The sequence below is a fragment of the Podarcis liolepis genome, assembly GCF_965112155.1.
Source record: "Podarcis liolepis genome assembly, chromosome: 3".
NCBI lineage: Eukaryota > Metazoa > Chordata > Lepidosauria > Squamata > Lacertidae > Podarcis > Podarcis liolepis.
Window position 1 is genome coordinate 123,917,307 of NC_139557.1, and position 14,272 is coordinate 123,931,578.

At 53.0% G+C, this 14,272-nt stretch overlaps 1 protein-coding gene across 2 annotated transcripts in view; it reads left to right on the plus strand.

The window, feature by feature from the left end:
• SCARA3 (scavenger receptor class A member 3) overlaps positions 1-14,272 on the plus strand; it is an 83,390-nt gene that overhangs the window by 28,617 nt on the left and 40,501 nt on the right. The window contains exons 5-6 of one of the 2 annotated variants that reach the window (XR_014523552.1): positions 194-1,237; positions 10,911-11,718. Coding sequence is in view for 1 of the 2 variants with exons in the window: in XM_083494463.1 (XP_083350589.1) it covers positions 194-1,237; positions 10,911-11,350 (1,484 nt within the window). In the remaining variant the exon portion in view is untranslated. Of the gene's footprint in view, positions 1-193; positions 1,238-10,910 lie in introns of both variants that reach the window. The other variant, XM_083494463.1, reaches the window with a different exon arrangement.

The window sequence follows — 14,272 nt, forward strand, 5'->3', positions numbered from 1 at the left end:
AGCTGTTCGATACCCTTTTTGAGCTGAGGCGACCAGAACGGTGCACAGTAATTGGGCAGATTCGCAGTTTTATTTCCGTGGTGCATTCTGCCGTTTAGCTATGGGGAAGGACAAGGCCTGGTCAACTGCTGGGTATGTGCTAGAAGCGGTTTAACCAACCTGCTTTCTTTCTGCACCCCACCTTCCAATCCAGATCAGAAATCCCTGGGCAACTGCTCCTTCTGCCACGATGCAGGCCAGCTGGGACAGGAGATCAGCAGGCTGCAAGAGGAGCTGGAAGGAATCCAGAAGAAGCTCTTGGCGCAGGAGGTGTTGCTCGACCGCGCTGGCCAGACCCACCAGCAGCTCTCGTCCGCCAGCAACAAGATCAACGACGAGGTGGACGGGTGCTTCTCCGCCATCCAGCGGGTCAACCAGAGCCTGGCGCTCTTCCTGGCACAGGTGAGGGGCTGGCAGGGGGCCACTTCCGAGCTGGGCAGCTCGCTAAAGGAGCTGTCGCAAGAGCGCTTTGACATGGAAGCCGCCGTGCAGCAAATGAACTTCACCGTCGGCCAGACCTCCGACTGGGTGCACATCATCCAGAGGAAGATGAACGAGGAAACCTTGACGCTGCAGAAGATCGTGTCCGACTGGCAGAACTACACCCGCCTGCTGGGGGGCTTGAGGACCACCTCCTCCAAAACTGGAGAGCTGGTCAAGGGCATCCAGACCAGCCTGGGCATCACCTCGCAGAGGATCGGGCAGAACTCGGAGGGCATGCACGACCTGGTTTTGCAAGTCATGAGCCTGCAGTTGCAGCTGGACAACGTCTCGTCCTTCCTGGACGACCACGAGGAGAACATGCATGACCTCCAGTACCACGCCCGCTACACGCAGAACCGGACGGCCGAGCGCTTTGAGACGCTCGAAGGACGCATGACCTCCCACGAGATCGAAATCAGCACCATCTTCACCAACATCAACGCCACGGACAGCCACGTCCACAGCATGCTCAAATACCTGGACGACGTCCGGCTCTCCTGCACGCTGGGCTTCCATGCGCACGCCGAGGAGCTCTACTACCTGAACAGGTCGGTCAGCCTCATGCTCAGCGCCACCGACCTCCTGCGCGAGCGCTTCAGCCTTCTCAGCGCCCGCCTGGACTTTGACATCCGCAACCTCTCCATGGTCATGGAAGAGATGAAGGCGGTGGACACCCGTCACGGACAGATCCTCCGAAACGTCACTGTCTTGCGAGGTGAGAAGCAGCGATGGGGAGGCAAGCGGGAGGCACAGGGTTGTTTTTATCATTACTTGTTAAATTCATTAGCCACCCTTTTCATAGAATCATAGAATCATAGAGTTGGAAGAGACCACAAGGGCCATCGAGTCCAACCCCCTGCCAAGCAGGAAACACCATCAGAGCACTCCTGACATATGGTTGTCAAGCCTCTGCTTAAAGACCTCCAAAGCAGGAGACTCCACCACACTCCTTGGCAGCAAATCCCACTGTCAAACAGCTCTTACTGTCAGGAAGTTCTTCCTCATGTTTAGGTGGAATCTTCTTTCTTGTAGTTTGGATCCATTGCTCCGTGTCCGCTTCTCTGGAGCAGCAGAAAACAACCTTTCTCCCTCCTCTATGTGACATCCTTTTATATATTTGAACATGGCTATCATATCACCCCTTAACCTCCTCTTCTCCAGGCTAAACATGCCCAGCTCCCTTAGCCGTTCCTCATAAGGCATCGTTTCCAGGCCTTTGACCATTTTGGTTGCCCTCCTCTGGACACGTTCCAGTTTGTCCGTGTCCTTCTTGAACTGTGGTGCCCAGAACTGGACACAGTACTCCAGGTGAGGTCTGACCAGAGCAGAATACAGTGGCACTATTACTTCCCTTGATCTAGATGCTATACTCCTATTGATGCAGCCCAGAATTGCATTGGCTTTTTTAGCTGCCGCGTCACACTGTTGGCTCATGTCAAGTTTGTGGTGATGGCGACTCAAAACGACTTATGAAAACTAAAGCTATAATAGATGCATGCATTAAAACCGGGAGACAGGAGATACCGTATTTTTCGCTCCATAAGATGCACCTAGTTTTCAGAGGGGGAATGCAAGAGAAAAAATATTTTTTAAAGGGAGCGCTGAGCAGAGCCTATATGCATCCCAGGCTCTGCTCAGCGCTCCCTTTCACAAGCCGCGTGGAGCGTGTGTGCGGCGCTTGCAGGCTTTTCCCGAGGAGGGAGAAGAGACTGATGGGCTGCCCTCCTCACTCCTCGGGGGGAAAGCCCCCATGAGCCGCACACATGCTCCGCGCAGCTCTTGGGGGCTTTTCTGGGAGGTGGGGAAAGGGACAGAGCCGCGCACTCTGTCCCTTCCCCCACCTCCCGCAAGAGCCGCACGTGAAGCCAGGACAGCAAGGTGGATCGCTGCGCAGCGATCCCTCTTGCTGTCTTGGCTTATGGGATAGCCGCGCACAGCCTCTCCCGGGCAGTGGGATGAAGGCTCCCCCAAAAGCCACACTCCCTTTAAAGAGCGCATGGAGCGTGTGTGCGGCTCGTGAAAGGGAGCGCTGAGCAGAGCCTCTCGTCTGCATTCGCTCCATAAGACGCACACACATTTCCCCTTAATTTTTAGGAGGGGAAAGTGAGTCTTATAGAGCGAAAAATACAGTACATTAAAGGATCTCACCCACTCTAAAAGGCCATAGATAGTTAAAAGCCTAGTTGAAATTGTTATTACTATGGTTATAATTACAGTGGAACCTTGGTTCTCAAATGCCTTGGTACTCAAACATTTCAGCTCCCGAATGTTGAAAACCCAGAAGTGAGTGTTCTGGTTTTCAAATGTTTTTTGGAAGCCGAACGTCCGATGCAACTGTCAGCAATTGTTTCCTGGGCGCCTGCACCAATCGGAAGCTGCTCCTTGGTTTTCGAATGTTTTGGAAGTTGAACGGACTTCCGGAATGGATTGCGTCCGAGAACCAAGGTGCCCCTGTATTCATATCCCAGTTTCTTCCCCGTCCGGGACTCAAGGTGGCTTACACAGATGAAGGAATGTTTTTGCAAAGTGCTTGAAAATATGCAATGAAGGGGCCAGGCGAGCCTCTCTGGGGAAAGCGTTCCACAAACGGGGAGCCACCACAGAAAAGACCCCTTCTCATATTGCTGCAGGTGCCTTCTGTGCTAACCATTAATCACCTGCTGGAAACTTTTCATCTCCACCAGGCCTATGCAGGCAATTAAATGTACATCCTTCCACTTTGGTTAAATGAGGTCTGTTTTTAACTTTGTGTGTTTGTTCTGGCATGCTTTAGGTTTCTATTGCTGGAAGCCACTTTGACCTATTTTTCATGCCACTGGGGTGTACAAATATTTTAATTAATGAATGAAACAATGAAAGACATCTTCCCTGCTCCCATGGCCAGCTCTTGTGCCAGGGACTCTGTGCCCTTCCTGCACCAGGGGGTCTCGTGACCCCAAGTGACCCAGTTTGGACTTAGGGAGGTCTAGATCCTGACCTGCACACTGTGGACTTCTGGGGACCACTGGAACAGAGTGGTAAGGGCTGCTTTCGATGCATGGCTTCGGATTTTTGCAGCCTCTCCTGAATCTCCAGAGCAGGTTAACTTGGGCTGCAAAACCCAAATAAATAGATGAGTCACAGGCTTGGGCGACAACCTCTGATATTTCGCAAGCTTGTTTTTGCCAATTTGCAGAGCTGTCTTTCCCATCAGCTGCTGGCCGCTCGAAATAAACTTCATTCAGGGACTGATCAAAGTGGGTGTCCATATAAGAAAAGAACGTAAGAAAATCTGCTGGACTCCGAAGCGTTGCTGCCTCTGACTGTGATAGCCATCAATAGCCCTGTCCTCCATGCATTTGTCTAATCCTCTTTTAAAGCCATCCAAGTTGGTGGCCATCCCTGCCTCCTGTGGCAGGGAGTTCCATAGGTTAACAGTGAGCTGCATGAAGAAGTCTTTTCTTCAATCTGTCCTGAATCTTGCAGCTTTCAGCTTCAGTGGACACCCAGGAGTTCTAGGAGAGAGAGAAACAAAATCCTTCCTTCCTCCCATGCCATGCTTAATTTTGTAAACTTCTATCGTGTCACGTCTTCCTCACTATTTCTCTAAGCTAAAAAGTCCCAAACCTTTCTTCATGAGGGAGTCACTCCAGCGCCTCAATCATTTTTGTTGCCTGGGATAGCCTGCTTTTATTCCAGATTCACTAGGATAGCTATAAAACCCTGCTTAGAAGCAAAAAGACAATCAGTACAATGAGATGATGATAATAATAATAATAATAATAATAATAATAATAATAATAATAATAATAATTTATTATTTATACCCCACCCATCTCGCTGGGTTTCCCCAGCCACTCTGGGCAGCTTCCAACACATTAAAATACAGTAATGCATCAAACATTAAAAGCTTCCCTAAACAGGGCTGCCGTCAGATGCCTTCTAAAAGTCTAGTAGTTGTTTTTCTCTTTGACATCTGGTGGGAGGGCGTTCCACAGGGCGGGTGCCACCACCGAGAAGGCCCTCTGCCTGGTTCCCTGTAACATGGCTTCTCACAGGGAGGGAACCACCAAAAGGCCCTCGGAGCTGGACATCAGTGTCCAGGCAGAACAACGGGGGTGGAGACGCTCCTTCAGGGATACTGGGCCGAAGCAAACAGACAAGCAGTACAATGAGATCACACCAGGCATAATTTTTTAACTTTCTGTCATGTTGCCTCCTGCTTGCATTCCCTCTAAACTAAGAAGCCTCCAAACTCTGCAACTTTTCCTCATGGGAAAGTTCTGCTTCCCCATCTCAGGAATATAAGTTGCGGGGTCCCCAGCAGCAGAAGAAACGCCTGTTCAGACAACGTGTCATGCTGGGTCGACCTTTCCGCTCCAATCTACGGTGGTAGCAGGAGCATAAGAATATATGTGCTCATTTCAGCTGATAAGGTCATCCCTTCACTTGGTGACTTGCAGGAGAAGAAGAGTTTCCAAACTAGCTTCTTTTAGGCCAAAGATGATCGATTAAGGATTAATGTGCAGGCAGGAAGTCCTGCTGGGAATATTGTCATAGATTGTGGAGTTGGAAGGGGCCTCCAAATGTCATCTAGCCGAAACCACAGTGGTGCAGGAATCACAGCTAAAGAATCCTTGAGGGATCCAGTCTCTGCTTAAAAACCTCCAACAAAGGAGGGCGTCGGTCCTACTGTCCAATGGCTCTGACCATCCGAAGGTTCTTCTGAATGTTTAGTCGGAATCTTTCTTGCAACTGGAATCCATTGGTTCAGATCATCCCCACTGGAGCAGCAGAGAAGCTCGCTCCATCTTCCATGGGAAACCCTTAAGGTGTGTGAAGATGTCTCTCCTATCACAGCCCCTTCTTTTCTCCAGGCTAAACATCCCCAACTCCCGCAACCATTTGTGGGCTGATCTGCTGCCAGGCTGCCACCTAATCCCTTGGGTGGCGCTGTGGTCTAAACCACTGAGCCTCTTGGGCTTGCCGATCGGAAGGTCACTGGTTCGAATCCCCACGACGGAGTGAGCTCCCTTTGCTCTGTCCCAGCTCCTCCCAACTTAGCAGTTCGAAAGCACACCAGTGCAAGTGAATAAATAGGTACTGTTGTGGCGGGAAGGTAAACGGCGTTTTCATGCGCTCTGGTTTCCGTCACGGCGTCCCATTGCTCCAGAAGTGGTTTAGTCCTGCTGACCACATGACTCAGAAAGCTGTCTGTGGACAAACACCAGCTCCCTCGGCCTGAAAGTGAGATGAGCGCCGCAACCCCATAGTCACCTTTCACTGGACTTAACCATCCAGGGGTCCTTGACCTTTACCTTAATAGGGACGTGGGTGGCGCAGTGGTAAACCACTGAACCTCTTGGGCTTGCTGTTCAGAAGGTTGGCAGTTTGAATCCCTGCAACGGGGTGAGCTCCCGTTGCTTTGTCCCAGCTCCTGCCAACCTAGCAGTTCGAAAGCACGTCGGTGCAAGTAGATAAATAGATACTGCTGTGGCAGAAAGGTAAATGGCGTTTCCGTGCGCTCTGGTTTCCATCACGGCGTCCTGTTGTGCCAGAAGCGGTTTAGTCCTGCTGGCACACGACCCAGAAAGCTGTCTGTGAACAAACACCGACTCCCTCGGCCTGAAAGCGAGATGAGCTCCGCAACCCCATAGTCGCCTTTGACTGGACTTAACCATCCAGGGGTCCTTCTAAGGTAAAGGGACCCCTGACCATTAGGTCCAGTCGTGGCTGACTCTGGGGTTACGACGCTCATCTCACTTTACTGGCTGAAGGAGCTGGCGTACAGCTTCCTGGTCATGTGGCCAGCGTGACTAAGCCGCTTCTGGCGAACCAGAGCAGCGCACGGAAACGCCGTTTACCTTCCCGCTGGAGCAGTACCTACCGTATTTATCTACTTGCACTTTTGATGTGCTTTCGAACTGCTAGGTTGGCAGGAGCAGGGACTGAGCAACGAGAGCTCACCCCGTCGCAGGGATTCAAACTGCCGACCTTCTGCAAGTTTAGCTGTGACGCGGCAGCTAAAAAAGCCAATGCAATTCTGGGCTGCATCAATAGGCGTATAGCATCTAGATCAAGGGAAGTAATAGTGCCACTGTATTCTGCTCTGGTCAGACCTCACCTGGAGTACTGTGTCCAGTTCTGGGCACCACAATTCAAGAAGGACACTGACAAACTGGAACGTGTCCAGAGGAGGGCAACCAAAATGGTCAAAGGCCTGGAAACGATGCCTTATGAGGAACGGCTAAGGGAGCTGGGCATGTTTAGCCTGGAGAAGAGGAGGTTAAGGGGTGATATGAGAGCCATGTTCAAATATATAAAAGGATGTCACATAGAGGAGGGAGAAAGGTTGTTTTCTGCTGCTCCAGAGAAGCGGACACGGAGCAATGGATCCAAACTACAAGAAAGAAGATTCCACCTAAACATTCGGAAGAACTTCCTGACAGTAAGAGCTGTTTGACAGTGGAATTTGCTGCCCAGGAGTGTGGTGGAGTCTCCTACTTTGGAGGTCTTTAAGCAGAGGCTTGACAACCATATGTCAGGAGTGCTCTGATGGTGTTTCCTGCTTGGCAGGGGGTTGGACTCGATGGCCCTTGTGGTCTCTTCCAACTCTAGGATTCTAGGATTCTAAGTCCTAGGCTCTGTGGTTTAACCCACAGTGCCACAAGGGGTCCTTTACCTTTACCTTATCTAATCCCTTGAAAATTCTGCCAGACCACGAGCGACCTAGGCATCAAGTGGGCCAGAGGCAAGGCACAATGCCAGCCTTCCTTCATCTGTTCGCACGTGAATGCGGCGTCCGGGCGCTGCAGCGTTAAGGACGTGGTCCCCGCAGCTGGTTCCCATTTGACACGCGCTGCAACATGCATCATAAAAACACACAGGCCGTTGATTGGAAGCAGCTGAGTGTCAGCGCTCTGGCTGTGACTCCGGCCTCCCGGGGTGGAAGGAAAGAGGGGTTGCCTTTTAGGAAGATGCTTCACACGTTGCAGCAGGGAGTGAAAGTCTATGGCGTGTGGGGGGGGGGACCCTGCTGCAATGTGAGGATCTGCTCAGACCCCCCAAGGTGCGCTACTGCTGCTGCTGCTATGGTTGCAGACCTGGGTCTGTGCATAGTTAAACTGTAGAATTGCCTCCATAGTCAGCTTCTGAAGACCAGTTGCTGGAAATCACAGGAGGGAAGAGTGAAGGCGGTGAAGGTCCTGTGTGAGTGTCTGGAGGTGGTTGGAGGATGGATGGCAGCTAACAGATTGAGGTTGAATCCTGACAAGACAAAAGTACTGTTTTGGGAGGACAGAAGGTGGGCGGGTGTGGAGGACTCCCTGGTACTGAATGGGGTAACTGTGCCCCTGAAAGACCAGGTGCGCAGCCTGGGAGTCATTCTGGACTCACAGCTGTTCATGGAGGCACAGGTTAATTCTGTGTCCAAGACAGCTGTTTGCCAGCTCCATCTGGTACGCAGGATGAGACCCTATCTGCCCGCAGACTGTCTTGCCAGAGTGGTGCATGCTCTGGTTATCTCCCGCTTGGACTACTGCCATGCGCTCTATGTGGGGCTACCTTTGAAGGTGACCCAGAAACTACAACTAATCCAGAATGTGGCAACCAGACTGGTGACTGGGAGCGGCCGCCGGGACCACATAACACTGGTCCAATTCAAAGTGTTGGTGCTGACCTTTAAAGCCCTAAACGGCCTCGGCCCAGAATACCTGAAGGAGCGTCTCCACCCCCATCGTTCTGCCCAGATGCTGAAGTCCAGTGCTGAAGGCCTTCTAGCAGTTCCCTCCCTGTGAGAAGTGAAGCTACAGGGAACCAGGCGGAGGGCCTTCTCGGTGGTGGCACCTGCCCTGTGGAACGCCCTCCCACCAGATGTCAAAGAGATAAACAACTACCTGACATTTAGATGACATCTGAAGGCAGCCCTCTTTAGGGAAGTTTTTAATGTGTGACATTATAATGTATTCTCAATCTTTGTTGGAAGCTGCCCAGAGTGGCTTGGGAAACCCAACCAGATGGGCGGGGTACAAATAATAATTTATTATTATTATTATTTTCAAATCCAGCTTGCAGGTTTCCCACAGGTATCTGATTGGCTTCTGTGAGAACCGGATGCTGAGCTAGACCGACCATTGGTGTCCTAGACTTGATGCAATGGACAAAGTCTGAGTCTCCCTAGCTGCCAATAATCACTTAGTGTTGAGAGCACTCTGCATATGCTCAGAGTCCCCCTTTATTTCTCCCACACACCTTTCAGGACAAGAGTTCCTGATTTTGGAGCTGAGCCTCGGATCAAACAAAGCCCTAGATTTGGGGTGCCAAGCCGGGACCTTCTCCCCTCCTCCCCCCTTAAGATTTGAGCCCCTTAGGAGCTGCCCTGTTGCCGCAGCTTCAGCAAAGTCTCCCCCACTTCCCTGGCCCAGCTGCTCCGAGTGCTGTTTATCCTTCCTGCTGCTGAGCTCTGTTATTTTAATTTTTTTTTATTGCTATGGAAAAAGAGTGCAATGCACAGCGAGCTGCCGCAAGCCAGAACCACCCCTGGGTACCGCCTCAGACTGGCCAGTTATGTGCGTGGCCTGGCAGGATGGTCTGAGTCAATACAGGATTGCGTCCCAAGCCGGCGGGGCTGTGAGCTTGCAAACGCCAGCTGGGGAGGCAAAACCTCCCGGAGGTTTTCTTTGGCTTTCTCTGGGTGGGAGCTGAGCGCTCGAGGCTGCTGTTGATCTCTCTCCTTGCAGATCCCAGCACATTGAGTTCCCAGACCCTCCCAGCCAGGTAGCCAGATCTAAGCAGTCCCAGGCTGGAACCTCCCCTCTGAACCCTCAGGTTGGCAAGGAGAACATCACACAGTTGCCCGTGACATGTTGCAGAAAGACACTGGCCCAGAGGCGCCTCCGGGCAGTCTCTGGGAGACCTGTTTGTTTGCAAATGTCCCGGCTCAGCTTCCAAATCCTAGAGGCCCAGCAAAAGAGCCAAGAATCTCAGCAAGACTGCTTTACTTCTGTCAACCCTGTTAACGGAGAAATCCAAGGGCTCCCTTGGACAAAAAAACAAGGACATCAGCCAGGAATACCAAAGCAGTAGGCTTGGTCTTTATTGAAGACTGTCACCTGCCACCAGGTGAAACAGGATGGAAGCCCGAAACAAAAGAGAACCCAAACTTTTATTAGCTGCTCATCCCCATGTTACACCCCCCCCCCAAACTACATCACTAATACATGGGAGGTCTGGGGGCAGGAATCTGAGCATCCTAGACCCTGCCCCATGGTTCCCCTTGCCCTCCACCAAACACCCATCAAGTGGAACAAAAGAGATATTTCCCTGTTTCCCAGCCAAGTTCATCCCACCCTTTTGTCTTCATCTGGGTTTGTTATTTCTGGAATGGCTACCTGTCTGGCACTCAGGTGTCAGGATGCCAGGGATTATCCCTCAGGCAGAGGGGCTGCTGAGTAGCTGAGCTCACAGGTCTATATGAATTTCTGAAGTTTCCCCAGTGAGCCAGTACAGAGATACATTGATCAGTGAATTTTTACATTTGGTATCGTGCAGCAAAGGCCCTTTGAATAGAGAGGAAGAAACTGTGATGAAGTGTTTGTGGGGATAAATCACAAAAGTCCCAAAAGTGACTGTGCTGATTTTGGTAGTGGGCTGCATGTGCAGGATATCTGCTGGAGGGGCAACCCCCCAAACTTATACACAAATTCCTGCAACAGCCCTGATCCAACAGTCTCTCCTTATGTCTTCAAACACGGTATACAGTGTGGATGGACAGCTGTGAGTCCAAAATGACTCCCAGGCTGCGCACCTGGTCCTTCAGGGGCACAGTTACCCCATTCAGGACCAGGGAATCCTCCACACCTGCCTGCCCCCTGTCTCCCAAAACAGTACAGTGGTACCTCTGGATGCTAACGGGATCCGTTCTGGAGCCCCGTTTGCATCCTGAAGCGAAAGCAACCCGCATTTGTGCATGCGCGGGTCGTGATTCACCTCTTCCGCGCATGCCTGTGATGTCATTTTCAGCTGCAAAACCTGGAAGTAACCCGAAAACGCTCAACCTGAAGCTACTTCAACCCGAAGTATGACTGCACATCTGTCTTGTCAGAATTCAACCTCAATCTGTTGGCCTCCATCCATCCTTAGTTGTTGCTCTTACAACTCAGATTGTTATTTTGGGATGCCGATGAGGATATTCAAGTGGTCATTTTTCTTACACAGAAACCTGTACGGTTCACCAATCGCTTCTATAGGATCCCAAGCCTCACTGGGCACAGGAGGCCAAAAATTGGAAAGGGGACCCAGGGCATCATCCAGACTGACCCCCCATCACAATCTCATAGTGATACACTGCCCTGGATGTTGTTGCATAGTTTACTGTTGCTGACCCCATATTTCCCTCTCGTCCTATCCAGGTGTCCCTGGCCCGCCCGGCCCTCGAGGATTCAGAGGCGACGTTGGTGTCAAAGGGCCGACCGGGAGCAGAGGAGCAAAAGGCGACTCCGGGAGCCTGGGGCCGCCGGGGCCCCCAGGAGCCCAGGGCCCCCCTGGCAACCCGGGCCCTGCAGGCGAGAGAGGCCTCGTGGGCGCGAAAGGCCTCCCAGGCTTCAAAGGGGCCAAGGGAAGCTTCGGACAAGGGGGCGCCAAAGGGCAAGCAGGCCCCAAAGGCGATGTGGGGCCCCCAGGGCCTGGGGGGCCACCGGGACCAGCTGGACCTCCTGGGCTGCAGGGGAAGCCGGGCATCCCAGGGAAAATGGGGCCGCCGGGCTCAATCGGGCCGACCGGGCCAAAAGGGGACCCTGGGATCCAGGGGCGGCCGGGGTTACCAGGGCCCCCGGGGCCCCCGGGAATGTGAGCAGTTCCTTTGTCCCCCGTACAGAAAGGGGTGGGGGTAGATGTGTTGGTGGTGGGCAGGCGGACAGACTCTTTTTGACTGCAGGCAGCTGCCCCCCACATCCCTGGAAGGTCCCACCACCCCAGCTCCTGCCCTCATTTATTCTGCACAGTTCGGGGCACCGTTTGCAGCAGCTTCAGGGAAACTGGAGAACCATCTAAGGCGAAGAGTTGCAGCTGCTAAACTCCGGCCACCCTCCCACCTCGTGTTGAGCACCTTCTTTGCCCGCCCCCTGCCGCAGGACCACTGAGATCGAACCGCTAAACAGATCTCCAGATCCCTGGCTATTTGCCCTTCCAAAGACTCCTTTGGAAGTGAGCCAGTGTGGTGTAGTGGTTCAGAGCAGTGAACTCGTAATCTGGTGAACCGGGTTCGCTTCCCGGCTCCTCCACATGCAGCTGCTGGGTGACCTTGGGCCAGTCACACTTCTCTGAAGTCTCTCAGCCCCACTCACCTCACAAAGTGTTTGTTGTGGGGGAAGGAAGGGAAAGGAGAATGTGAGCCGCTTTGAGACTCCTTCGGGTAGTGAGAAAGCGGGATATCAAATCCAAACTCCTCTTCCTCTTCTTCTCCTTTGGTCAACCTATGTGTGAGCCGGGGAAAGATGCGAGGGTGTTTTCCAGTGGAAGAGCAAAATTTGTGCATGTGTGTGCTGGGGCTGGGGGTTAACCCGAGCCACGCGGTCCAGATCCAGTCCCAAATCCAAGGATTCCGCGAGAAGTCAGTCCAACAGGGCCAAGGCAGGAAACCAGGCTAGGTCAGGCACAGGATCACAGGCAGGATCTGGCAAACAGCAACATTGCTCCTGCAACCTGGGGCGGGGTCCAGCAGCCTTTTATCTCTGTTGGGGTAACGGCCGGTCCTGATCCCCCGGCAACTCACCTCCCTGTTTCGCCCGAAGGCAAGTATTCCTCCTGCAAGTCCTCAGGTCTCTCCTTCTCTCAGACTTCAGTCTCTGCAGCTCAAGAGACGGTGGTGGGTGACTAGACCCAGGGGCCACCTCAGCCTCCCCTGACCCAACTGGTAGTGGAGCAGCTATAAGTGATGGCCCAGCTGGAGGCAACGAGGTCATCCCCGCATCTGGAGCCAGGGCAGGATCAGGCCCCGGACTCAGCCCAGCTGGTGTTTGCTGCAGGGGAACCTGTGCAGACTGGGGCTCTTCAGAATCAGGCCCCAGACTTGGTCCAGATGCCACCTGAGGCAAAGGATCCGGTGCGGACTGAGACTCCTCCGGATCCGGGTCCGAGCCCAAGTCCCAGGACACCACAATGTGTAGATTTGGGTGTGTGCATATGTGCGTGTGAAAGTTTGCCACCTTTTCCCCTTGCCCTGCTCCTGCGCCTTTTAGCAGCAGCCCAACACATAAAAACGCATCGTTAAACTATGGAACTCCCTTCCACTGGAGATGGCCACCAACTTGGATGGCTGCACTGTCAAAGGCAGCGATGCTTCTGAACACCAGTTGGTGGAAGTCGCAGGACGGGAGAGGGTCTCATGCTCGGATCCTGCTAACAGCCTTCCCATCAAGGTATCTAGTTGGCCCCTTTGAGAACAGGATTCTGGACTGACCTGACCCAGCAGGCTCTTCTTAGCTGGCGATACTCTTCCTCCTTCCTGCTCCCATGGGAGGAAAAGCCTTAGCTGCTACATTTCCAGATGCGGGTTGTTGCAGAAAGCAGAAGAGCAGGGCAGGCGGCACAGATGTTCAGCACTCCCGGTAGAACATCTGCAGGCTGTTTCCCACGATTCCCATTTCTCCCACAGCAGCAGAAAAGGAGAGCCGGTTAGGACAGGCCGTAGTTCATTGGTAGAGCCCGGGCTTTGCGTGCAGAAGGCGGCCTCAAGTTTGATCCCTGGACTCTCCAGTTGAAGGGCAATAGATCAGGGATGGATATCGTGCTTTGCACAAGACCCTTTTAGGCAGAACTGCCGGCCGTCAGAGTAGCCAGCCACACTGCAAGGCAGGTTTGGAGATGGCCTCGTCAATCATAAGGGGGCAGAGCAGCTGCCTTGAGTGCAGAAGGCCTTGGGTTGAACCCCCAACAGTATGTCCAGGTAGAGGGGGGAGAGAGACTCCCATGAACCCAATGGCCTTCCTCTGTTGGCTGGAATCACAGAATCGTGGGACAGAACTGCAGAGTTGGAAGGGACCCTCCAAAGGCCATCTAGCCCAACCCCCTATTGCAGCTGAATAATCCCCAACAGGTGGCCACCCAGCCCCTGCTTAAAAGCCTCCAGTGATGTCCCGAGGAGGCTGATCTGTGACTCTCCAGGGACTCAGCCAGAGGAGAGTTTTTCCTCCAGAACCTTCTGGAGATCCTGCCAGAGGTTGAACCCAGAATCTTTCACGTGGAGAGGCTACAGAATTCCGTCTGAACTTCTGGGCTGGATCCACAGAACCGTGTTCTAGCCTCTCTCACCTTCGCACAGTGAACACCCCCGTTTCAGGAACTGGTGCCCCACCACCTGCAGGCCAGCCAGGCAGTGTGCCAACATGCCAGCTCTGGCCGAGGAAGACCGTGGTGGGCTGGAGGCAGCTGCAGACGCCCCCCAAAGGGCGTGCGTGCGCCCCACAATCCCAAAAGGTGCCCCCAAGGTACCTTCTGCAGCGAAGCAAAGGACTGTGGGGCGCAAGCTCATTCACCCTCCAAAATATTGTCGCCCCACAAGGCGGCCCGTTCTTGCGACAGCCATGCGTGTGTTGTGAGGATCGGTTGCAGTGCTTCCCGTTGCATGCGTGTTGTGTTGTTTCTGTGCGCCCGTTCCATGGTGCAGCTGGTTTGCGTCATCAGTCGCCCGCCGAAGTGTAACCCTGGTATCCATGTATCATGTAACAGCAGCCACATGTATAATTTCCAGACCAATAAAGATACGGATGTACAA